The sequence below is a fragment of the Sturnira hondurensis genome, unplaced genomic scaffold (assembly GCF_014824575.4).
Source record: "Sturnira hondurensis isolate 20B ecotype Veracruz unplaced genomic scaffold, ASM1482457v3 Scaffold0006496, whole genome shotgun sequence".
Classification (NCBI taxonomy): Eukaryota; Metazoa; Chordata; class Mammalia; order Chiroptera; family Phyllostomidae; genus Sturnira; species Sturnira hondurensis.
The window spans coordinates 9,882,751-9,909,717 of NW_028079127.1; the positions used below are offsets into that span (position 1 = coordinate 9,882,751).

The 26,967-nt window shown below is 38.2% G+C and overlaps 1 protein-coding gene across 1 annotated transcript in view; it reads right to left on the reverse strand.

Moving 5' to 3' along the window:
- Positions 1-22,351, reverse strand: part of RAB21 (RAB21, member RAS oncogene family) — a 46,153-nt gene extending 23,802 nt beyond the window's left edge. The window contains exons 1-4 of the mRNA XM_037049439.1: positions 21,933-22,351; positions 6,912-6,971; positions 5,975-6,082; positions 2,854-2,917 (exon numbers count right to left, since the gene is read on the reverse strand). Coding sequence (XP_036905334.1) covers positions 2,854-2,917; positions 5,975-6,082; positions 6,912-6,971; positions 21,933-22,079 — 379 coding nt within the window. The 5' untranslated portion in view covers positions 22,080-22,351. The remainder of the gene's footprint in view (positions 1-2,853; positions 2,918-5,974; positions 6,083-6,911; positions 6,972-21,932) is intronic.
- Between the last annotated feature and the right edge of the window lie 4,616 nt (positions 22,352-26,967).

Consider the following 26,967-nt stretch of genomic DNA (forward strand, 5'->3'; position numbering starts at 1 on the left):
AAATCAGCTGACAGTCTGATGGGAACGCCTTCATAGGTAACTGTCCCCTTATCTCTTGCTGCTTCTAGAATTCTCTCCTTCATTTTTATCTTGGCTGATGTAATTATGATGTGTCTTGGTGTGTTCCTCCTTAAGTCCACCTTCTTTGGGGCTCTCTTGAGCTTCCTGGACTTCCTGGAAGTCTATTTTCTTTGACAGATTGGGGAAGTTCTCCTTTATTATGTGTTCAAATAAGTTTTCTACTTGTTTCTCTTCCTCTTCCACTTCTGGTACCCCTATAATTCAGATGTTGGAACATTTAAATATGTCTTGGAGGTTCCTAAGCCTCTCATTTTTTTGAATTCTTGTTTCTTCTTTGTTTTGTTTGGTTGTTTCTTTCTTTCTTCTGGTCCACTCCATTGATCTGAATCCCAGTTTTCTTTCTGTCACTATTGGTTCACTGTGCATTTTCCTTCATTTCACTTAGTATAGCCTTCATTTTCTTGTCTAATTTGCAACCAAAATCAACCAGTTCTGTGAGCATGCTGATGACCAGTGCTTTGAACTGTGCATCTGATAGGCTGGCTGTCCTTTGGTCACTTAGAAGTATTGGCTCTGGGGCTTTGAGCTGTACTTGAGCCATAATATTTTGGTCTGTTTGCACCTGTTACATATGAGGGGAAGAGCCTTAGGTGTTCACCAGGGCGGGGCAACCCAGCTGCTAGGTTGTGACGCTGTATGTGGGGGTGGGGTCAGAGAGGGAACAATAGTGCTTGCTCCGCTCTCTCTTGGATTTTGGTCCCCTCTGACACTTCCCACAAGCAAATTAGACCCTTCTGGTGCTAGTTCCCAGGTGGATGGGTTTGTGTATGTTCTAGGACCCTGTGGATCTCTCCAATAAACTCTCCTATAAGGCTGGGAGCCTCTCCCGGCACCTCAGCCCCTGAAAATTTTTCCAATCAGTGCTTTTCAGCTTTATTTCCCATCACTGGGGCCCTGGGTTGTGTGGTCTGTCTCACTGCCCATTTTTAGCCTGGTTTATCTGTGTGCAAATGTGTGTCTGTGGTCAGCCAACCACCTTGCGCATCTCACTGGGTTTGCTCGTTTCCTCCCCACACCCAGTTCTACTAACCACCACCTCTTCCTGCCAGGATCCCCTCTCCACTGGCCGCCAACTCTGCCCTTCTTACAGGTCTGGATGAATGGTTTGTTGTCAAACTTCTGTACAGTTCAATGTTCTATTTTGGTTGTGTTTTTGTTTCAAAATCTTTGTTGTCCTTAAATTTGGTTGTGCGAGGAGGTACAGTATTTCCACCTACGCCTCCCAGCTATTTTTTTTTAATGTTACGTTGTAACCCTAGTCAAGCAACAAACTCTTGAGGCTTCTTTGAGTATATGTCAGTCATTTATCTCTCTGTTCTGAGGGACACCCAGAATATTAAATTCTCAAATATCTAGTTGTTCACTCATTGTAGCCACTTCAGTAAGTGGCTACAGTAAGTCCCATATACCACCCAAATCCACTCCAAACTCACTAATGACTAGCTACAACTGTGGCCCCAAACTCCTACCTAGTGTACTACCTCAGTACTCTGTTCTGATACATTCCTGTCATCTAGCCCAATACATAGCATCTAGACTAAAAATCAGGCCTCCCTGCACTCTTATCCCAGACCTACACTCTGATCCGGAACTGTAAAGGTTACCAAATATTTAATGAATACAAATTGCATGAAATGTAAACAAAAATTCTTAAGGCTAAAGGCTGAATTTCCACACATTGACCATTCCATTCTACATCCCTTACTGGAACTCCCTGGTTTCTCACAGGCCATGTTTACTGTATCAGTCATGTAAAAAGTAAAAAAGAAAACAGCATGAGGTTATTCAACATAAGGATTAATAACATAAGCATAGGAGTGACATGGGATTCAACTTGAATCCCATCTGCCTCTGATACCTTCCTGATATTGGTCAAGTTAGTGTACCTCCAAGGCTCAGCTTCCTCTATAAAGCACTGAGAGGGTAATAAGGATTACATGAGAAGACTACTGAATACCCAGCACAATGTCTGGTATACTTTATTGCTCAATAATTACTTGTTATATCACAGAAATAATAATGTAAAGAAAAAAGGGAACCAAAGAAAAATTCAACAACTCTGAGAGAGAGTTATAGAGTTCCATTATTTTACCAATTAAAAACATCCCTCCAGCCCTGGCTGGTGTAGCTCAGTGGATTGAGTGCGGGCCTGCAAACCAGAGGATTGCAGTTCGATTCCCAGTCAGGGCACATGCCTGGGTTCCAGGCCAGTTCCCAGCAAGGGACTCATGAGAGGCAACCATACATTGATGTTTCTCTCCTTCTTTCTCCTTCCCTTCCCCTCTAAAGATAAATAAATAAAATCTTAAAAAAAAATTTTTTTAACCCAAAAAACAAAAAAACATCCCTCCACTATAGTATCAGGATCTACTTATACCCTTGGAGTCAAATTTGTCCTTAACTAAAACATATGTATACTTTAATGTACACAACAAGAACACTAGTGTAAGTCATTGGTTTTAATTTCAGTCCCTGAACTTTTTTTTCTAAATAAAATCTTTTGGTAAAAAACTAAATGTCAAATTGAAGCAAGGCTGGGGGCTTCAATAAAGCCTTAAATGTTTAGCTTCCCACTTGCTCCCCAAGGCATTCCTTGAGGTAGAGTTGAAGCTTCTAAAAGAGTACTTCCAAATACTAAATTATTCTAAAATACTGTTCGTGAAAATACCATTCTTCTTTCCTCATGTAATTTTAAAATAAGTTACTGGTTTACTATTTTTTTATGAAAAATTAAGCACGTACAAAGGAGATTTAAAAAGTAATGATACTTACCAACTATACATAAACAGATTTCATTTCCCAACATTTTCCGTAATTCTTTGACCCAGTTTTTTACCTGTGTATATAAGAGTTAATGTTAAAACAAATTCTGTTCCAAGACTACCAATGCAACAGCCCAAAATTCAATCAATATTGTTGAAATACCTCAAAATTAGGCTAAAAGCTCATATATTTACTTGTTACCAGGAATGATTGACTATTAAGATAATTTATTTCCAGATTACATTGCAAACAATACACATACAAACATCCAATAAAAATATTTCTCTCTGTATCTACATATAGGTACAGAGAAAAGTACCTCTACAAATTTTCATAAATCTTCCATAGATTCAAGCAAAGCTATTCACCAAAGCAAAAGTATGTCAACTCCAGCCTCAGATAATAGGTGCTTGTATAAAGTCACTTTGGACTTAAGAACACATGAACTTAACCAAATTGGTTCCAAAATAAAGGCCATAGGAGCTTCTGTCTCACATACTTACAGGAAAAACTATATATGGTCACCAAAAAGACAGGCAAAACAAATTTTCATCTTTTAGTATATGACAAGTGTTTTCAATCTTGGCACTACTGATATTTTGGCTCAGATAATTCTCTGCTATAAGGGACTATCCTGTACAATACATTATGTGTAGCAGCATTCCTGGCCTCCTAACCACTAGATACCAGGTACCAAAGATGTCTCTAGACACTGCCGCTCCCTCCTGCAGAACCACTGGTACACAACTACTCCAGAAATGAACCGATACTTCACTATGGATGAAGGACAGCAGTAGGCACAGTTGAGAGTAAACTGAAATTAAGAAATTTAATCTTTTGGAACTCATGCTTTTAAAAATGTTGACTAGAATAAAATAGGACAAAAACAAACCTGGATATCCTCCTTTCATTTTTTTATAATGGAATTTATTCTGTATGCAATCAAATTACACAGAACTTACATACCATTCAAAAAAATACACACACCTGTAAGTTACAAAAATTACATTAGATATGTGGTAAGTGCTGACTATGCATCTGGTTTTATGATACAAACATAACAGGTCTACATTCCTATTCTCTGCAAGAATGTAGAGGAACTAACTCTGTAGTAAACCCAAAATCTCTATAAAATCAAAGGTAATCAATATCACCACCTTATCTTTGTAATCACATTGAAGCAATTTTCTCAGTACAGCTCCATCTTTTTGTTCCACTCACATGTGTATAAAGTTTTCAGAAAAGCATTTAACTTGCATCCCTAGGTGATTTCACATAAGAAAAATTTAATAGTGTTGATATAAAGTGATGTATTACTCTACTCTCTATGTATATAGTATCATAACCTACTAAATCTGAACAGTTAAAAAAACGTGTTATCACCTCTAGTAAGATCCCCCTCCACAGGCATTCTGCTCATTACAGCATACATTCTGTGGTGAGTTAAGGATGGTCACAAATTCTTTGCCAATCCTCCTGTCAAGAGGTACAATCAATTTCCCCTCCCTCTGAATCTGGGCTAGTCTTGTAACTTGTTTTGACCAAGAGAAAGTAGCAGAAGTAATGCTATGCCACTTCTAGACCTCAGCCTTAAGAAGGCCTGGCAGCTGTATTTTTGGGATCCAGTTGTCACATAAGATGCTTAGGCTAGCCCTAGCTGGTGTGGCTGAATGGACTGAGTGCCAGTCTGAGAATCAAAGGGCTGCCGGTTTGATTACCAGTCTGGGGCACATGCCTGGGTTGTGGGCCAGGTCCCCAGTATGGGGAGTACCAGAGGCAACCACACATTGATGTTTTCTCTGCCTTTCTCCCTCCATTCTCCTCTCTAAAAATAAATAAGTAAAACCTTAAAAAATAAAAAGAAGCTTAGACTAGAATATGGAATAATGAGAGAGTATGTGAAGAGAGTCCCAGAAGATGAGACACCAGATGGAGTGAGAAATTACACGGAGAGCCAGGCTGCCGTGGATGGTCCCCACCCAGCCAAACTCCCAGTTCAATGCAGCTGCATGAGTGACTCTGCCGACATCAAACAGAGCAGAGGACCCACAAAATTGTAAGAAATAATCATTTTAAGCCACAAGTTTTGGGGGTTTTGTTATGCAGCAAGAGCTAAGTAGTCACTTTTCAACAAGACTCAAACTTTCTCTTAATAAAATACCTAAGCCATTTTTTTAATGCAAAAAGGCAGGAAGGGATAACAAATAGCAAGAAATAGCAGCCCCAAAATAATTTTTAAAAAATATCATTAAATCTGCAAGCTGTTCCATTTTTCTACTCCTTGAACTAAGTTTTTCCACATGTCATTCATAATCCAAGGACGAACATATATCTGCTTAACCAGTTAAATACTGGAAAATCAAGTTCTTGATATTTAAAATAAAAATTTTATTTTTAAATTTATTTTTAAAGAAAAAAGAAAAAACTAGAAAGGCAAGCAATTTCAACATAGACACAATTATAACTCACAGCAAGATGAGTTTTTGCCCTGGAAATTACCCCTTTCGGTTATACACCCTTGACAAATGCCAAAGGGGCTTTCACAGGAAAGGTCAAATGAGTAATCAGTTGCCATCCTAATGTGATGACAATTCAGAGATAGGTTTAATGGTACTCATTTTCGGTTCCAATCAACTTGAAAAACTCTGTATTTTGGTATATGTGTAAAGAGGGGTAAAAAATGGAGGAGCTTTAAAATAAACACTTTTTTATATTATCCTTTAGAAAACTCAGTGAAGAGAAAGGGCTTAAATTTTATTTAATTCTCCTTTTTTCTCTTCACCATTACGAAGCCTGTGCAACCGTACCAAGATTTCAGGTGTCCAGCATGTATGTAATCAAAGAAATGTATGATTTTGCTTTATCAGGGAGGGGAAAAAAGCCCCTATGTTTTTTGGAAGTTTTACTTTAGAGTATTTCCTTTTCTTAATATCTAAGAAAGCCAGGTAATAAACTATTCATATGGTTAACATAAATTAAATACTCCATTAAAAATTTTGAGCGGTCACCATTTATACGCATGCTATACCTTTAAAACCAAGACTAATCACATTAGTAAACAAATGCAGGTAATGGAAACTTGAAAAACCAGTGTTCTACTAAGTCATCTACACATAAGTAAATAAAATACCTTCTGAAAAGAATCTTCATCTGTTATATCATAAACTAAAATAGCTCCATTTGAATCTCTGTAGTAAATTGGGCCCAATGCATGGAATCTCTCTTGACCTGCGGTATCCTAAATAAAGCAACAAATACTTATTAGATCAGAAAAAAAATACATCTGCTATTGCAACTACAGTCAATTTTTGTAGTAAAGATTTGTAGTAAAGTAAAAAAATACATCTGCTATTGCAACTACAATCAATTTTTGACTAAAAGTTCATGACCACTAAAAGTAGGGCATGAAGGTACCAATAACCCCAAAACACACAAAGAAACAAAGCAGGTTACCAAAGTGTTTAAAAGTCAAGTTACAATCAATATTTAATGTTTTACTGTTATACAAAGTTTACATTTCCCCTCCCAACCATCTTCCTACCCCCACTAAAAAAAAAAAAACCAAACCAGTTATCTGGGGGTCAGAATGGCTAAGAAAGATGGCATTATAAACTAGGAATAGGGCTGGCCGTAAATTTAGGCTCCCAACACAGAGGGAAGAGACAAGGAAAGAGAGCATGCGCCAGGATCACCTGCTAACTGCTATGCTACTACATTACCCTCACTCTACTCTCCACAGCCACTCCCTTGGAAGGTTGGAACAGACACGAGAAACAAAGGCCAAGCTGCTATCCACCCACCCTGTCCTTTCCCTTCTCTGGCATGAATCCCTCTGAGTTAATCCTCACCCAGCTGAAGTTATTATAGAAATATTCATGTATATAACTGTATTCAAGGTATAATTATTGGCCATCTTTTTTTAAAGATATTAAAAGAAGTTTTGGCTAATCTTCAGTTAATTTAAAAGAAAATCCAAATTTTCAAATTAGTATTCCTTGAACCAATTAGTTATTAGAAACCAAGAACAGTAGAGCCCTTAACTCACACAATTGAAAAGGTTAACTTACCCATATAGCAAGGTTTACTCTCTTCCCACCAATATTTAACTTCTTTGTTAAGAATGATGCCTGAGACAAGAGAGATATATATTAAACAATGTTTCATACAAAATAATGTTTCTGAACAACTATAGATGAATACATCATCTCACTATACAACTCAAGTTACCTGGGAGAAAAAGGAATCACTGAGTTTTTATTAATGACTAAACAATTTCAATGAAGACATTACATTATAACTTAATGTAATAAAAAATATTTGTTTTATGAACACATTATAAAAAATACAAAGAAAATTAGGAATAAAATACTTCTTAGTTTTCCCCATAAAAAATTTTGCTACAGCATTGAATTTGATACCACCTTAACCACTCAAAAGACAAAGAATCTAAGAAATTTCTAAGATGAGATCAAAGAAATGTTTTCTGGTAATTTACTTCAAGAAGCATATAGTCTATAGCAGAAATAAAAATGTGAAGAGAATTATAACACTATATTGTTAAAATGAAGGGTCTTGACAAGTATACTTTGGGAGGGGTTAAGAAAGGAAATACAAAGCCTGCCTGGGTGTGAGTCCAAGACAGTGTAAGAGAAATGGTGATGAGCCTCACTTAACTCATAGTGCGGGTTTTCCTGACAGATGGGTGAAACCACTGAAGCCTGGAAAACATAACTGCCCACCCCCCGGGGAACTCCAAATTGTAAGGTCAATGCCAGAGATGAGACTACAGATATAGGGAAAGGCTGAATGAATAGAAAAAGCCCTTCAATTCCTTGTATAGAAGTATGGACTTTACCTTGCGCTTCTTAATGAAACCTATTCTAACACACAAGAGATGTATTTTTTTAAATATATACTACAGTCAGACATAATTGGAAAATGCTGCATATTGCTCTGTGTTCCCTTTGTACATTCACAGTGCAAATTAGCACACCAGGATTCTTGGTGCCAAAATAAAGGCTGACTAACCGCATTTTTACAAGCATTCCCCAAACTCATTTGACCTCTTTCTCCCTAGAGAAATACCTAATTTGTCTTAAGGAATACATGTTAAGAAGTAATACTATTGACAATGGAGACTCACTAAAGGGTTTTTAAGCAGTGGGGAAGTATAAAATCTATACTTTAAGAGAATGACTTTGGGATAGGAAGGAAGATTGGGAATAGAGTTGGGACAGTGGAGGCCATTACAAAGCTGCAGGGGAAAAAAATGTCCCGAACTAAGCCCATGAAGACAGAAAAGAGAGAAAAGAATTGAGAGTAACTGAAGAAACAAAATCAGAATCCAGAGTCAGTTGGCATGTTAAAAAGAAACAGAGAGCCAAGTTCAAAGCTATAAAGAGAGTGTCACATGTAGGTATATCTACACAGAAGAAATTGCAGCCCTGGCTGGTGTGGCTCAGTGGATTTAGCACCGGCCTGTGAACGAAATGGTGGCTGGTTGATTCCCAGTCAGGGCACAGGCCTGGGTTGCGGACCAGGTCTCCAAGTGGGGGTCATGTGAGAGGTAACTACACAACACATTGATGTTTCTCTCACTCTCTCTCTCTCCCCCTTCCCTTCTCTAAAAATAAATAAATAAAATCTTTAAAAAGTAGAAGAAGAAATTGTAGGAAAAAAGGTCGAACAAATAAAAGCTAGGATGGTGAATTATTACTGAAAGAGAAGGCACCTACATTTTAGTATGGACTTTTTGCTGTATGCATACAAAGGAAAATTAACACTAAGAAAAGACCACTGGATTTAGTGATTAAGGAGTCCACAGATAGATATAAATGGCAAAGCTGAGATCGAGTCCAGGAATGGCTGGCTGCCTTAAAGGCCCTAACCATACTACCCAAGATATTTTATCAAATGAAACAACAAAGATTATACAAAAAAGTACAAAATAAATTAAATGGCAAAATCATGAAAGAAATAGCTTAGGAAATGAGAAGACCAAATATGTATCATGACAATAAATTGAGAACAAAAGGACTTTTTCCATTCATTGTAGCATTGGGACTAAGAATACAAACTTTGAAGCAAAACTTTGTATTTGAATCTCAGCTTTGCCACATATATTGGTTGTGTAATTTATTTGAACTCAACCATTTTCATGGTTTCAGTATGAATAGAAATTCAAGATCTGAATCCTATCTAAATACTTAATTTATGTAGGTCAACTTAAATGCCTTTCAAACGTATTTAAAATTAAATGGCTCTTCTCTCCAAAACTGGTTTTCCATTTCAACTTTAGTATTTGGATCACATTCTCCAAGCCACTGAGGTTTCAAATCTCAGTAAAACCATCCTTGAATATTCTCCCTCCCCTGTCATTCCTTACTTCCCCCCAAACTACCAAACCTTGTGTTCATTATTTCCTCTGGAGATCTATGATCACCAGTCTCATACTATGTTTTGGTATAAATACTTTTGGTCTTACCTCACCCTCTGGCCTATGTGCCAAATTATCTTCCTAAAGTATCAGTGAATTTAAAAAATCTTATCATAACTTATAACAGTGGTCTATAATAAGTTTTTTTTAGTAAGTATGCCTGAACTACACCCCTACTGGCAGCTAATATAAAATAATTTGTTACATGTTTTATAGGGATTTTTCAGCAGAGGGGAGTGAATTTCTACCATCCCCTCTGAAACTCACCACCACTCTCCCATGGGGAATTTAAGGGACAAAATTAAGTCTCCCCTAAGAAATCATGAATATACAAAATGATTTTATGGAAAGAGTGCTCATCACAGTATTTATTAATTATAAAATGAAAATCATGAAATAACTTAAACGTTCAATAGGCAATTTTTAAAAAATATATACATATATAACCCATCTATACAGTGAAATAATAGTCATTTTTACTATTGCTAATACTAGCTAACAGTTTTAGAATGTTTGCCCTTTGCCCAGTACTGTGCTAAAGTACTTTTTACAAAAATCATTAAGCTTCTCCTTTATAAAAGTTAGGGAGCCATAATCTACAAATAAAAATCTCAAAGCCTTATTTTTTATTCCAAGGACCTTCACAATTTGTCCACACCTATCTTCCTGAAATAGCTTCCAGTATTTCTTCACTTACTCTCCAACTTATCTGGTCTGTATACAGTCCCTCCAATTCTGTTTGTTCATTAAATTCCCCTCTAATACAAACGAGCCTATTCTTTCTTCTCTATCTGCATTGTATATATCCAAGTTCTGTTCTGACCCCTCTTCTTGCTTGAATTTTTAAGTTTCTCATACCACCCATACAACCCACACAGACTTCCTCTATCCTGAAGAATTTTACAGTACAATGTTAGGACATTGTACTATACAGCATATAATGCCTTATGGTGTAAGTTATCTTTCCATAAGTATAAATATTGTTAACTAGATTACATATTACTCATTTACACGTTCATAGTGCTTCCAGTAAAATGATCAGTGTTCTAAGACCTTTTAATTACCTCGCTTAATTCTCATAACAACTTGTGAATTATTTATTACCCAAATATTATAGATGTGGAAACTGAGATACAGGAAGGGTAAGTATCTTGCCCAAGTCACAAAAATGTTAGAGTGGGATTTAAAATTCAGGAGTCTGACCTCAAAAAGAACTCAGAGCCTCTATGCTATGGTACCTCCCAGACTAAGACCAGGGCTAACACTTCTCCGGAGAGTGGCACCAACACCTACACAGATGAAAACTAACATATAACTTTAGACTCCCCCCAAAACTTGATTACTAATAGCCTACTGTTGACTGGAAGAAGTCTTACCAGTAACATAAAGTTAATTAACACATATTTTGTATGTTACATGTATTATATAGTGAATTTCTATAATAAAATAAATCAGAGAAAGAAAATGCTATTAGGAAAAATCATTAAGCCCTGGCTGGTGTGGTTCAGCGGATTGAGCATGGGCCTGGGAACCAAAGGGTCCCTGGTTCGATTCCGAGTCAGGGCACATGCACGGGTTGCAGGCCAGGTTCCCAGTAGGGGGGGTGCAAAAAGCAACCACACATTGATGTTTCTCTCCCTCTCTCCCCTCCCTTCCCCTCTATCTAAAAATAAATAAATGAAATCTTAAAAAAAAGAAAAAGAAAAATCATTAAGAGAAAATAACTTTACGCCACTGTACATATTTATTTTTAAAAATCCACACATATGTGGCCCTTGCAGTTCAAATCTATGTTGTTTAAGGGTCAAATGTATTGTTATTGAGATAAATACATGTACAATACGCTTGGGTAAATCAATGGCGGTATAACTCTATAAAAGAGATATGTTCCTAAAAGTTTCCTTAGAAACCAAATTATTTTAACTCAGCTAGCACACTAGTAAAACACATTATCAAAGGTTCCCTATTAAAGCTTTTTTCCACTTTATAATGAAAAATATAAGTACTACTCAATGAAAAAATTCCTTCTGTAACATAAATCATCTCATTTTACATACATCCCAAGTTTTTAATATTTTGTTTTCTTGAAGAGCATATATCTACTTTTTAAAACAAATAATTATATTTGAGAATAAAACTGAAATGATTTTATGTAACAGCAAACAATCAAAAGGCTGAAATTTGTCTTACTGTTTTTTAACCATGCCTCTGTGAGGCATATTTCATTTGTCCAGACTACTAATACCACTTGTGATAACAACAGTTACTTTGGGGCAGTGTTTCTTAATTCTATTACATGGTAGTGAAAGTTGGAGAAGGGAGTGATCATGGACTTCATTCCCCAAAAAATGCTCACATGCAAACAGCAAAACAATTTTCACACACTTTCCAAAGGGATTTATTAATCCCTGGCAACATCTCAGTGAAGAACCCCAGTCCAGAAAAGGGAGGGAAGAGAAAAGTGCGTTAAAACAATACCAATTCAAAAAAGTCTAGGAATATATGCAGAAAAACAAAATTGTACATGTTATTTGCCAAGCACTGTCTTTGGCTTCCTCATTTAATCTCTATAACAATCCTCTGAAGTAAGTAATCATTCCTATTTTATAGTTGTGAACTTGAGATTTGAAGAATACAGGACTTCCGCCAAGATGGAGGCGTAGATGGAAACACTCTGCCTTCTCCCACAACCACGTCTGAATACAACAAAGGTTTAGTAAACAAAGATGCAGCCAAAGAACAGAAAATTGAACTATATGAAAGTCCAACAACAACAACGAACCGTTCAACCGGGACCAGTAAGAGGGGCAGAGCCACCAGTGGAGCAGGGTCGGGCAGGAAAGATCCCCCAACCAGGGCGCTCAAGCAGTGGGCGGCAGCGCGGACCCAGTAAGGGTGCAGGGCAGGCTGGCCGTGGTCCCACATTCGTGCGGAGTGGGACGGGCAAGCGGCCCAGGTGGCAGGAGGCTCCTGCTGGCAGACAAGACCACCATTGCTTTCCTTTGACCCCGCCCCCACACACACCATCACAACCCAGCAACTGAGTTACCCAGCCCTGGTGAACACCTAGGGCTCCGCTCCTCATACATAACAGGCACGAACAGTCCAAAATATGGCTCAAGAAGAACTCAAAGCCCCAGAGCCGATAACTCTAAGTGAAAAAGAAATAGCGAACCTCTCAGACGCACAGTTCAAAACACTGGTCATCAGGATGCTCACAGAACTGGTTGACTATAGTCACAAATTAGAGGAACATATGAAGGCTAAACTAATTGAAATGAAGGGAAATGCACAGGAAACCAATAGTGATGGAAAGGAAACTGGGACTCAAATCAATGGAATGGACCAGAAGGAAGAACGAAACATCCAACCAGAAAAGAATGAAGAAACAAGAATTCAAAAAAATGAGGAGAGGCTTAGGAACCTCCAGGACATCTTTAAACGTTCCAACATCTGAATTATAGGGGTACCAGAAGGGGGAAAGAAACAGCCACGAGTGGAAAACTTATTTGAACAAATAATAAAGGAGAACTTCCCCAGTCTGGCAAAGGAAATAGACTTCCAGGAAATCCAGGAAGCTCAGAGAGTCCCAAAGAAGTTGGACCCAAGAAGGAACACACCAAGGCACATCATAATTACATTAGCCAAGACTAAAATGAAGGAGAGAATCCTAGAAGCAGCAAGAGATAAGGGGACAGTCACCTACAAAGGAGTACCCATCAGACTGTCAGCGGATTTCTCAAAAGAGACCTTACAGGCAAGAAGGGGCTGGAAAGAAGTATTCCAAGTCATGAAATCCAAAGACCTACAGCCAAGATTGCTTTATCCAGCAAAACTTTCATTTAGAATGGAAGGACAGATAAAGTGCTTCTCAGATAAGGTCAAGTTCAAGGAGTTCATCATCACCAAGCCCTTATTATATGAAATGCTAAAGGGACTTATATAAGAAAAAGAAGATGAAAAATATGAACAGTGAAAGGACAGCAAACACACAGTTATTAACAACCACACCTAAAACAAAAGCAAACCAAGAGAACAGCTAGATCAGGAGCAGAACCATAGAAATGAAGAACACATGGAGGGTTAGCAACAGGGGAGTGGGAGGAGAAGGGAGTAGAAGGTACAGAAAATAGCAGACAGTAGGTAGAAAACAGATGGGGGGGCAAGTATAGTATGGGAAATATAGAATCTTAAGAACTTGAGACGTGTGGTCATAAACTAAAGGGAGGAATGGTATAAACTAAAGGGGGGGAATGGTGGGGGTGTGCAGGGTGGAGGGGAATGAAGGGGGGAATAGAACAACTGCAATGGTATAATCAATAAATTTTTTTAAAAAGAAGTTAAAAAAAAATTTTTTTAAAGAATACAGTGACACCCAAGGTCAGACAAGTCAGTCAGGTGCTAAAGTGGATGGAAGCCCGTCTGACTTCACAGTGCTTTTTCCACTTGCTCAAAGCTGCCTGTTCTAGAACATACATACACATGCATTCCTAACCAGGTACTCCTGTACTCGGACACTAAGTGGTTCTGGACACCAATTTATCTCCAAAACTATTCTTAGGGTAGGCACAAAGGAGTATCATAGTAATGGTACATTTCCCACCTTACTCCTCCAAACCCTGAGTTACAGCTCCACTACTTCCAATTCCAATTATGTCATCTTCCAAACTTCAGGGGTATTAACAAAATTAACAATCCTATTAGCTCAGGCTGCCTTCTATCATTTGCACCTGATGCTTATTTCGCCCAACATCTTACCTGAAATCATAATGGATATTTTTAAATCTCTACCTTAGAACTAAAATAGGCTCTAACTGGTGTGGCTCAGTTGGTTGAGCACTGTTACACAAAGCAGAAGGCTGCTAGTTCGATTCCCGGTTAAGGCACATGCCTAGATTACGAGTTTGGTCCCCAGTCAGCTCACTTACGAGATCAATCAATCAGACTGATGTTTTCCTCACATTGATTTTTTTTCTCTCTTTATCCCTACCTTCCCCTCTCTCTAAAAATAAATAAAATCTTAAAAAAAGATTATAAGAAAGAAATAACAGGAATTATATCTGCCCAACAAAAAGTCTTTTCGTAACTTCTTTCATCAATTTTTTATTGTTTTTATTGTTGTTAGCCAGATCACCTCCTGTGATTGCTAAACACTGACAAAGCAAAATACCTAAAGCAGCATAGCAACTGAATTGTGGACAAATACTTTACTGCCTATTATCTTAAATTCAACACACTTTCATTAATATGTATGTGTCTGTGTGTATAACTGGTTACATTAAGTTTTGCTATAAGCACTACCAATGTTTCAGGTTTAAGTATTATATTTAAAGTATCTACTACCACTTCTGGACTTAAGACATGAAAGGATTCAGGCAGATAATTTATAAAATTAGTCCTTTGTAGCAAGGCAATAAAAATTAGCTATAGGAAAACTAAGCTATAGTGCTACAATGGCAGTCATATTATAAGTGTAACAAATTAACATGTTGTACACCTTAAATTTACAGTAATATGTCAAACATATTTTAGTTTTTAAAAAGAAAACTAAGCTGGGGTTTCTTGTTCTTAAGTTTCTAAAAAGAGGTATTATAATCAGTTTAGAATTCAAGTGAATACCTTGCAAAGGAGAGGCAGTAAGTCATTTACTTCTAAGGAGTAGTTAAAAATACAAAACAAAAAATGGCAGTCAGATATGGAATACTTATATATTAGAAATTCAAAGCCATGATTCTGAAAAATGCTTCTTATAATATCACCCACCCTTTTATAGCCCTGATGTTTCTAGTAACATACTGAAGAGGAAAAAGGCTTCAACTATTGTCTTTTATAAAGATAGTACAAGTGAACTGACTGAATCTGTAACAGAGACGTGGCTTCAAGAACTACTTGGAAGATATTTCAGACATTTGAACATTAATCTTAGAAACAGAGAAACACAGATTCCTACACCAGAGACTATGTTGCCAAGTGCAAAACCAACTGCTAAAACCTGAATGCCAAGTATTGCTCAGGAGGTTAAGGTACACAGGAAAAGAAAAAAGAAAGTAGACTTAGCTTAAGAAAAAATGGCACACCATTACTGATTGTGGGACCTCGGTAGTTTAACCCAAATCTTAGTTTCTCCATTTGCCAAACTGTCAGGAAACCATCTGCCCAGCCAACCTTACAGCATGGCTTTGCTAACCAAATAACAGGCACCTATCCTACACTTCAGGAGGCAGATGGGTGGAATTCCAGTCAGAGTTCTAAAAAGGAAAATGTTAGAGGCATTTAAATTAGAGTTCATAATTTTAAAATGCCCTTACTAAGGGAAAAAATAAGGCACATCTAAAAAGAAAGTGATCGCTCAAGAGTACAGATACAGGGATATCTAAAACAAGAGGTGGCTATAATCCAAATTGAAGTGGCACTATAAAGTATCCTACTCATCTTTATATTCCCCAGCCAGCACAATGTTTGATATATAACAGGTACTAAATAAACAATTCTGGAATTTAATTGCTGAGGTTCAGCAGTATTGCTTTAATAAATTCTAGAGAAAAGGCAGTCACTCCCTCACTCTAATTGTCTTCCTTGCTTCTGTCAATTTTATCAAAGCCCCAAATCCACAGGGAAATCACATAAAAGAGCTTGTGGACTCCATATAAAATTAAGCTTCCTGGGCTGGGTAAAGGATTTTGAATCCTCAGGTAGCTCACCTACAAGATTCCTTTGTAGTTATTAGTAACCTAAGAGGAGCTCTGCAAAACGGGAGTACTAAAGCACCAAAGCATGACAAATGCCACAGTTTTCAAAAAGGAAGTAAATTTCCGAAGTTATCAATCTAGGCAGAAATGTCAACTCTAGGATGGATAATAAATATATATACAGTCTATAAAATATGTAATATATAAACAAGGTAATTTTTAAAAATATACCTTTATCCTCATCAAAGAACACTTTTTTATTGCTTTCAGAGAGAGGAAGGGAGAGAGAGAACACTGATGTGAGAGAATAACATCAATTGGTCGCCTTCTCATAAGAACTGCAACCAGGAATCAGACCCCCAACCTGGGTATATGCCCTGACCAAGAATCGAACCTGTAACCCTTTGGCCTACAGGATGATCCTGCAACAAACTGAGCCATGCCAGCCAGGGCTACACAATTTTAAAATGTAGCTATCCCTTAAAGAGACAGCATGGGTTCTAAAAATAAGTCATTCCAAATTCATTCCATTACCTTTTTGACAGAGTTACTATGAAAGAATCCAACACAAATTAAGTACCACCTATTCACTCAACAGCAAACACTAATGAAACAAACATGCACCAGGCACTGTGCTAGGAGTTTTATACACGATGGCTCTCTATTTAATCCACATAAAAATCCTATGAGTGAGATTCCCCCATTTTATTAAAAAGAACCAGCTTACAAACATTAGAATAACCAACATCCTGATGGCTATAAGTAGAAGTAAAATTCAAACCGAAGTCTAACTTCAGGTTTGCCCCAGGGCCATTGTTTTAACCTCATACTAAACTTCCTCTCACAGAACACTTCAATAAATGGGAGCTGTTGCCATTAAATGCAAGGACAACTAGTGTTGCATAATATATAAAGAACAGGCAGGATAGGGAGACAGAACCTAGGGGATGAGTAGCTTGATGCAAGAAACTGAGAAAGAAGTTGGAATTTCACATCCAGGAGAAAACATAGCAATTTCCTATAGGTTAAGTTAGGGATTGGGGTTGTCAGGGAAGCATCTCAGAGGTTACAAAGCATGAGACTGACTCTAAGGAATGAGCCTTGCTTAAGATATCATTATGGCCCTGGCTGGTGTGGCTCAATGGACTGAGCGCCAGCCTGAGAACCAAAGGGTCATCGGTTTGATACCCAGTCAGGGCACATGCCTGGGTTGCAGGCCAGGTCCTTAGTACAGGGCACTTGAGAGGCAACCACACACTTATGTTTCTCTCCCTCCCTTTCTCCTCCTTCCCTTCCCCTTTCTAAAAATAAATAAAACCTTTAAAAAAAACATATATATATATATATTTTTAAAGATTTTATTTTATATATATATATATATATATATATATATATATATATATATAAAATCACCATAGTCGTACAATATGGGACAGCTTCCTTAAGCATGGATGCTGGGCAAGATTTCTTACATGTTTGCCACACTATCCTGATTTTTTTCAGGGGAAAACTTCTGGACTGGAACTCTCAGATTAAGTTATTGTTTTTGACTAGAGAAAATAAAAAAGAGATTTTACCAAAACAGTATGTATCCTTTTATCTGTTTCTCTGTGTTTTAAAATAACTGTTTCAAAAACAATTCATGACTCGAGAGCCAAGCTGCATCCCATCCGTGGCTTCTACTTCTAAAAGTAGAAGCCAAAGTTCGAATTGAAATCTAACTTCAAAGTCTTTTCCCTTTTTACCACATGATATGGCCTCCTAATGCAGAAAAACACAGTGCTATCTTGTCTTCTCCAAGACTCTGACAAAGCATCTTGTGATATCCCCTGTGGGCAAGACTAATGTAGCTATAGGACAAAAAAGCCAGATTTGTAATGCTAGAACAACCATTTTCATTAAAGGTTTTGTATACATCAGGCAGCAGCCCACAGAAGTTAAGTCTTAAGCTGTTTTTTGCTTCCATTATCATTAATATATACAACACTCCATTAATAAGGGTTTCTCACTGAAGGTGAAAGAAGACTGTGACCTAGTCATAGTCTGAAAAAGCCCCACTCAAAGATTCCAAATGTCTAGCTGAGACCAGTGTGGCTCAGTTGGTTGGGCATTATCCCACCAGGTTCCGTTCCCAGTCAGGTCACTTGCTTGGGTCGCAGGTCTGGGTCCCAGCTGAGACAACCAATCGATGTTCTCTCTCACATTGATGTTTCTCTCTCTAAAGAGAAATAAATAAAACCCTCCTTCTCCTCTCTCTAAAAACAAATAAATAAAACCTTTTAAAAATTAATTAATTTTAAAAAGATTCAAAATGTCTAAAGAAAAATACATTTCTAGCAATGCATCACTAGGCTAGAGTAAGACATGCTGCAGATCTTGTACTTGGCCCTCTCCTCTTTCTTTCAAAATCTTTATCAATGACCTGATGAGACATTAAAGGTTTTTACCAAATCTTCAGGTGATACAATTAAAATGAACAGCTAATCATCCCTGGCTGGTGTAGCTCAGTGGATTGAGTGCAGGCATGCAAACCACACGATCACGGTTCGATTCCCAGTTAGGACACATGCCTGGGTTGCAGGCCAGTTCCCAGCAGGAGACTCATGAGAGGCAACCATACATTGATATTCCTCTCCCTCTCTCCTTCCCTTCCCCTCTAAAGATAAGTAAATAAAAAATCTTTTTTAAAAAAGTGAAACTTCTTAAAAAATGAATAGCTAATCCAGATAGTAGGGAGGGACCATGCCTTATTCTTCTTTGCATGCCCGGAACCCAACCAAGTCCATCGAAGTCAAATTTAATGGGTCAAAAATGTTAGGGACAAAAACAAGCAAACAAACAACACTTATCTACAAACTCCAAGGAAAAAGAATGTAAGGGATGTAAAACACTTTTTTTTAAAGCAAGTAACACAAAGATAGTAATGTGACATTAATATTAATCAGTGTCACAATCACCCAAAAAGATCATAAAATCTTTTCTACTTCAGCATTAGAAAAGTATTTTCAAAAGGGAAGGTGATAGCCTGCACTTTTCTGCTCAGTTCAAACCGCCCGTGGAATCACTGCTACAGCTGAAGGCATCACATAGTTCAGGAAAGAGGACAACGAGTAAACAGTGAGTGTCTAGAAAAGATGTCAAAATACTGAAATGATTGAGAACAATATCACAGGAGAGCCAGTTAAAGGAACCAAAGCTGTTTATTCAAGAGAAGACAAGACTTGAGGAGCTGTGATAGCAGTCTTCAACTATTAGAAAGAATGTCACGTGCAACCAAGATTCCCCAGCAGAAGTAGGAGTGGAAACTACAGGTTAACAGATTTTGGCTTTGCACACAGAAAAAACTTACTGGAAATTAGACCTGTCTCAAAATAAAACAGGCCCTCTCAGGACAAAGTTTTCCATTTTCCATATCAGTTCATCACACCTCCAAGACAAAAGTGGACAATCACTTGACTGAAATATTAAAAGACTAGAGAACCATGAACTATCTTAGGTTTCTCTCAGTCCTATAATTCTTTGAAATATGAATGTATGAGAGTGTACTTTGCAAAACACAAATTTTACAAAGATGGGTAATAAGTAGTTTTGTTGACAAGAAAAGGGGATCTTCCTGTCATTATCTTCTGATGTGTGATCTATTTGGAAATTAAAAGCATACAAGGATGTGTTTTATGGATCACAATGAAGCCAAATTTCTCTGAGAAACTGTTAGGATGAGATGAGATGAACTGATATCTAAGAAAAAGATTAGATATAATGCTGTTTCCATACACTGGTACACATCAAAATCCTCAATTCTGTAATATAATCCAAATACTATTGTGATGAGTTATATAAACATCAACACCCAGACTGCTATGCTCTGATAATGGAGATCTACCATAATTTCATCCTCTCCTGTGTAGACTGCAGAGGACTTCGTGCAGATTCCTGGGATGTGGTAAGGAGAATCTGCCTGGACATGGGCGGGGCTTTCGGAACCTCTTCCTAGAGTTGACTTGGATGTGAGTGGACCCCCTACGACAGTCTCCAGCACTGGTTTTTCTCAGATATTTAAAAATCTTCAGCCTACTTTTACCTTTGAGGGTGGTGTTGGAATATATAAAAAAGTGTAATTTTTAGGCTAAAAGGCTAAATTATTTTTTTAATTGAGAGCTCAGTTACAATGGCATTCTCTTTTATCTTAGATCTGTAGCACAAAGGAAACCATTAAAGGAGTGGTTTACCAATATCCAGAGGCATGTGACTAAAATGCTCAAAACTGTTCAAATTTCAGCTTGGGCAGCATGACTTGTGGCGATATAATGCCCAGTAAATTACTCAATTCAACCAAGCCTGTTTCCTCAACTGTAAAATGGGGCTAATGAAACTGTCCACCTCATAGGTGTTACAAGAATGAAATGACAAAACAAAAGTATTCAGCATATTAAAGACTTGATGTTAGCTATGCTGTTTAATTAAATGAATTTCTAAACATGTTTCAAATGATCAGAGAGATGTATTTATTTACCCTACAAATCTCACTAGTAGCACTCAACAATAACAACTCACTAGTAAAACTGTGTAACTGGTCTTGTACAAGAATGTAAGAGAAAAAAATAGGAATTTCCTGGCATTCACTTTTTGAAATATTATGCTTTACCCAGGAGTAAAAAATAGAACATGGAATCAGAACTGAAGCATCTTTGTAAATTCTGTACTCCACAGTTTAATAATAGCATCAAGCATCAAATGTCACAACAATTGGAACATTTTTAATTCGATTAAGTGCTCATGCTCTTTACACACTCCATAATCATTAATTAAGATCTATTGTTTAATTTGGGGAACTAATAATGAAGACGGACAGCTTACACTGGAGCAGGTCCCAGTCACTTTTACGTGTATTTGTCCTGACAACCCTATGAGCTAGATAGGCAGTCTTATTGTGGCCATTTTAACAGATGAAGAAACTTAAGAGTCAGATTAATTAACTTGCCCAAGATCACACATATGGTTAAAAGGATTGAGGTGGGATATGAACCTAGACAATCAGGTTCAAAAGTCCACTAGATTCTGCTGTCTCTGACAACATAGAATCAAGTCAGATTAGTTGGATATTTTTCTTCTAACACGTGCAACCTGATTTCTTTGGGAGAGAGGGGAGATTTACTCCTGCCTCAAAGGCCTGGTTTTCGTCCCAAGCAAGGATTACATTCTAACACTTTTCTGAGTAACCACAATGTAACTGCAGAAGAAAGTCTGCTCTATGTCACAAGCAAATAAACAGCAGCAGCAGCAGCAGCAATGCTGTTACTTTGGGGACCAATTGTTAGCCGGTATTCACATGACGTTTTTGTGTGAATGTGGGTCGACCGACTTCGCAGAATATAACTGACCCAGAAGTCAGAACCACGCAGGCAGCAATGAAACTGCGTAACACACACCGGCAAGCGGTCATTTCAAAACCCCTCAAGAATTAATGTTCTGCCAATCTGCACGTTACTCGGAGACAGGACAAATTGAACTTACATAAACACTTAGTCATCAGTAGGCACTAAAGTTACAAATCACCTAGTTCGCAAAATCAAATTCGCGGCCAAGTTCCTAATTCCGAAAAAGAAAAAAAAAAGCAGATGACACTTGGTGACTGTAGGGTGAGGGCACCTAGGCCCCAAGCGGAAGTGAAACGAAGGGGGGAAACTAGCCCAGCGGTGGGGACGCCAAGACTTGCCAGCCAGGGCACTGGGGACTTTTCCGGGTCTTTCCACTCCCCTCCCGACAACCCGTCCTTAAGTCTACAGACTGCCCCGACCCCTCGCGTCTCCAGCGCGAATTTGGAAGCAAAGGCAACTAGAAGGCGGAGGTGCCAAGCCTGAGATTTGTAAACCCAAGTCCAGGATACCATGGCAGCAGAGTGCTCACGGCGCCGGACAGGTAGGGGCCCTCGGGCGCCACCTCCCGCTCTAAGGGCCCCGCACCTGCAAAGTGGTGATGTGTTTGTCGTTGAACTTGTTCTCACAGTAGCGCAGTACCAGCGACGTCTTCCCCACGCATCCTTCCCCCAGCAGCACCACCTTGAACGAATAGGCTCGGCCCGCCGCAGCCCCGCCGCCGGCGGCAGCCATCCCGTCGCTTCCCGGCCACCCGCACCCTAAAGCAGCGCCGAGCTCCCCACAGCCGCCGCAGCGCCTTCACAGTCGCCGCCCTTGGCACTGCTTCGCCGACACCCGGCGTTGCCTCCACTGCCTGCTGGGGCGAGGCCTCAAAGGGCCCAAGGAAAGTCCGAGAATGAAGGGCCCCAGCAACCAGGTCAGGAAACCGACGAAAGGCGAAGAACACTCCCTCTCCGCCTCCCTCTAATGGCGTCTCCTTCCTCCTACGTCACACTTCGGGTCACGTGACCGCCGCGACCGCGGGCGGCCCCGGGAACTTGGCCGCGGAGGAAGTGCCTGGGCGTGGGCGGGGCTTCTGGAGCCTCTCACCCAGGCTCTACTGAGAGGTGTTACGTGCAGTCTGTGCGTAGACCTGGGCTGCCACCACCACATTTTGCGGGAGCTTTGGGGAGCAAGGTATGAATAGATTGAGGCAAGTGCAGCTTAGGTGAAATGTCGAAGTACAGGACGTTATCGTTCTTGCTTAGGGAGTGTTCGCAAGGCTAAGGACCGCTCTCACACCAGGATCCCTGTAAGCTAAACTGCCAAGGTGCCCTTCAATACCTTGACAGTATTTTTCTGTGATACCCCAAATCATAACTAGTGAACTTCTTTCAGTTGCCCAGACCGCCAAGTCTCCTCTTCATCTTTCAGGTCTCGGCTTAAACCGGAAAGGCTTCCTTGACCACCCATCTTTTGCCCACTGTACTTCCATCCCTTTCCTACCCTACCCCCCAAGTTAGGTATTTCATAACACGGATGTACCTTCCTTAGTAGTGTTTACCAACACTTCCTGGGAATTACTTTGCTGAGTATTTGTCCTTCTTAGGCTGTAGATTGGTTAAGGACAAAAAAAGACTTGCCCACCTTTGAATTTCTGAGTCCAAGCAGTAAGCAGATAATGGGCATTTTATGAATATTTGGGAATGAATGAGCGAACAATGAATAAATAAATGATACATCTAAAGCCACTATACTTTGGCGCCCCAACTTTTGTTGTCCGTGAGGCTTATGACATTCCAAAGTGACTCCACCTTGATAGAGCTGGCTTCTTTGATGATTGCCTTAACTTTCCTCATCCACCTCTCCTTTCTTTCACGAAAAACAATTTTCCAAGAAAACCATACTAGTGTTTCTGAAAATTTGCTACTAGAAATCTGGTATCAGTTAGGAAAACATTTTTTCCCACCAGACACCTTTTCCACTTGGAACCAGATAGTCCATTCATTCACTCAAATATTTGAAGGTGTCCAGGCCCTGTGCTGCACAAGATACAAAGTCTGTCATCAAGAGCTCACATTTTAGCAGGGGAGACAGACATGAAAAAACATATATAATAAATTCTTTCCTCTTGACAATACAGTTCAGAATAAGTTGCAAACTTATATGGGGACCCAACTGGAGTAATCTACGCAGGAAAGGAGAGCTTTGCAGAATGAACATCATGCAACAGTCTTGAGGTAGGAAAGAGCAAGTATCTAAAGTTAAGCAATACGCGAGAGTGCAAAGAGGAAGGAAAAGAGCATCAGATGAGACAGGAAAAGAAGCCAGAGGTCAATACTGAAAGGATCTTTCAGAGAACGAATGATTTTAATCAAGGGGGCTGACATAATCAGATTTGACTTTTAAAAGGTTCTCTGGCTTTATTGGGATTTGGAAAATGAATTAAGAAGGGTAATATTGCCCTGGCCTGGTGGCTCAGTTGGTTGGAGTGTACAGGACAACACTCCAACCAACTCCCCCCAAAAAAGGGTTGTGCAATCGATCCCAGGTCAGGGCAACTACAGGAGGCAACCAATCCATGTTTCTCTCTTACATGGGTGTTCTCTCTCCCTCCGTCCCTCCCTCCTCCCCCCTTCCTCTCTTTCTAAAATCAATAAACATATCACATATCCTCGGGTGAAGATTTTTTTTAAAAGGATAATATTACCTAGATTTATTTAAAATCAGTCATTAAAGAGCCTTTATGTTTTTGTTAAATATGCTCATGATTATATCTGAGGATATATTCTCTACTTCTATCTGCACTCTTTTAGGGCCTTTGCATATTCATGAATACTTTCAGAATTAGAAAGAGAATTCATTTTGAAGGGGCACCTTCCACTGTATGTTCTGAATTATTCTTCGTATTGAATTGAAATCTGCCTCTCTTTGTCTGCAATTAATTGTTTCTGGTTCAATCTACCCAGCATGTATCTAATCTCTATTCCTTCTGAAACATCTTCATATGAATGAAGAAAGCTATGTGATCTTCCTTTAAACCTTCTCTTTTATTTTCAAATAGCCAATTCTTTCAATCACTCTTCAAACAATACAGATCCCAGATCATTTAATAGCTTGATCATCTTAGAATCTACATGCATTACTTTGCATTTATCACTAAATAAAAAACAGTTAAAACTTTTTATTGTAAAATAAAATAATTTTGAATGATAAAATAATTTTTCAGGTTTAGCTTACATTGAAATTTAAAAAGTATTACAAATATTCACAGATTGTGATAAGTCGGTTTGGCACAGGCCTTTTTTCCCCCCTCTCTTTTTTGGTTAAGACAGGGAGAGAAACATCGATGTAAGAGAGAAACATCAATGTGAAGAAGATGAATGCAAAGAAGTAAATAAGCTCACATAGAACCTGAAAGTAATGTTAAGAATTTTGGATTTCATCATAGAAACGGTGAGAAATCCTTCAGAACGGTGTGACTGAAGTGTCATCTGCAGGCCATCAGCGTCAGCTGGGAGTATTTAGAAAGGAAGATTCTCAGATTCCCAGTCCCCCACCAACATGAAATCAGAATTTTGAGAACAGAATCTAGGAATCCATGTTTTGGGTCTTCTTTCTCAGGATCACTGTTGCTACACAGGGTCTTTTGTGGTTCCATATAAATTTTTGAAATATTTGTTGTAGTTCTGTGAAATACATCATTAGAATCTTGATAAGAATTGCACTGAATCTATAGATTGCTTTGGGCAGTATGGACATTTTAGTGATGTTAATTCTTCCTATCCCTGAACACAGTATGTGCTTCCACTTATTTGTATCTTCTTCAACTTCTTCTTTCGGTGTCTTATAATTTTCCGAGTGCAGGTCTTTTACATTCTTAGCTAGTTTTTCCTAGGGATTTTATTATTTTTGAAGAAATTGTAAATAGGATTGTTTTTTTAATTTCCCTTTCTGTTAGTTCATTATTGCTATATTAAAAATGCTGAATGTTAATTTTGTGTCTTGTTACATTGCTCAATTCATATTTGTTTTAGTAGTTTCTTGATGGAATCTTTGGCATTCTCTACGTACAATATCATGTCATCTGCAAATAATGACAGTTTTACTTGTTCCTTTCCAATTTGAATGGCTTTTATTTCTTCTTGTCTGATTGCTATGGCTAGGACTTTCAGTACTATGTTGAATAATAGAGGTGAAAATGGACATGCCTCTCATGTTCCTGATCTTAGGGGAACACTTGTAGTTTTTGCCCATTGAGTATGATGCTGGGTTTGTCTTATCTGGCCTTTATTAAGTTTAGGTATGTTCCCTCTATTCCCACTTTGCTGAGAGTTTTTATTATAATTAGGTGCTAGGTTTTATCAAATGCTCTTTCTGCATCTATTGATATCATTGTATAGTTTTTATCCTTCATTCTGTTTATGTGGTGAATCACATTTATTGATTTGCTAATATTGTACCAACATTGCATTCCTGAAATAAATCTCACTTGATTATGGTGTAGGATCTTTTTGATGCATTGCACTAGTTATTTTGCTAAATTTTTTTTAAGATTTTGGCATCTGTATTCATCAGGGATATAATTTTCTTTTTTGTAGTGTTTTTATCTGGTTTCAGAATTAGGATAATAGTAGTTTCATAAAATGAGTTTGGGGGACTTCCCTCCTCTTGAATTTTTTGAAATATCATGAGAAAGACAGGTGTTAGTTTTTCTTAGAATGTTTAGTAAAATTCACCTGTGAAGCCATCTAGTCCAGGGCTTTTGTTTGTTGGGGTTTTTTTAATCACTGCTTCAATTTCACTAGGTTTAATGTGTCTATTCAGATTAGAGAATACAATCTGAGATCTTCCTGATTTAGTTTTAGAAGATTGTATTTTTCTAGGAATTTTCCCATTTTGTCCACATTACCCAGTTTGTTTGCACATAATTGTTCACCAATATGTACTTTCTAATCCCTTAACCTTTTCATCCATCCTCCCAACCCCTCTCCCACCTGACAGCCATTTTATGTATGTATGAGTCTGTTGCTGTTGTTTTTTTTTTTAATTCCACATGTAAGTGAAATCATCTGGTATTTGTCTTTCTCTGTTTGATGTATTTCATTCAGTACAATATCCTCTAGATCCATCCATGCTGTTGCAGATGGCAAGATTTCCTTCTTTTTATGGCTGAGTCATATTCACCACTTCTTCTTTTTCATTCATTGATTGATAGACACTCAGGTGGCTTCTATATCTTGGCTATTATAAATAATGCTGCAATACACATATGGATTTATATGTCTGTTTGNTTTTTTTTAATTCCACATGTAAGTGAAATCATCTGGTATTTGTCTTTCTCTGTTTGATGTATTTCATTCAGTACAATATCCTCTAGATCCATCCATGTTGTTGCAGATGGCAAGATTTCCTTCTTTTTTATGGCTGAGTCATATTCACCACTTCTTCTTTTTCATTCATTGATTGATAGACACTCAGGTGGCTTCTATATCTTGGCTATTATAAATAATGCTGCAATACACATATGGATTTATATGTCTGTTTGATTTAGCATTTATGGTTTCTTCAGATAAACACCCAAAAGAAGAATTTCTGGGTCCTTCTTTGTTATAGCCTTTGGTTTAAAGTCTATTTTGTC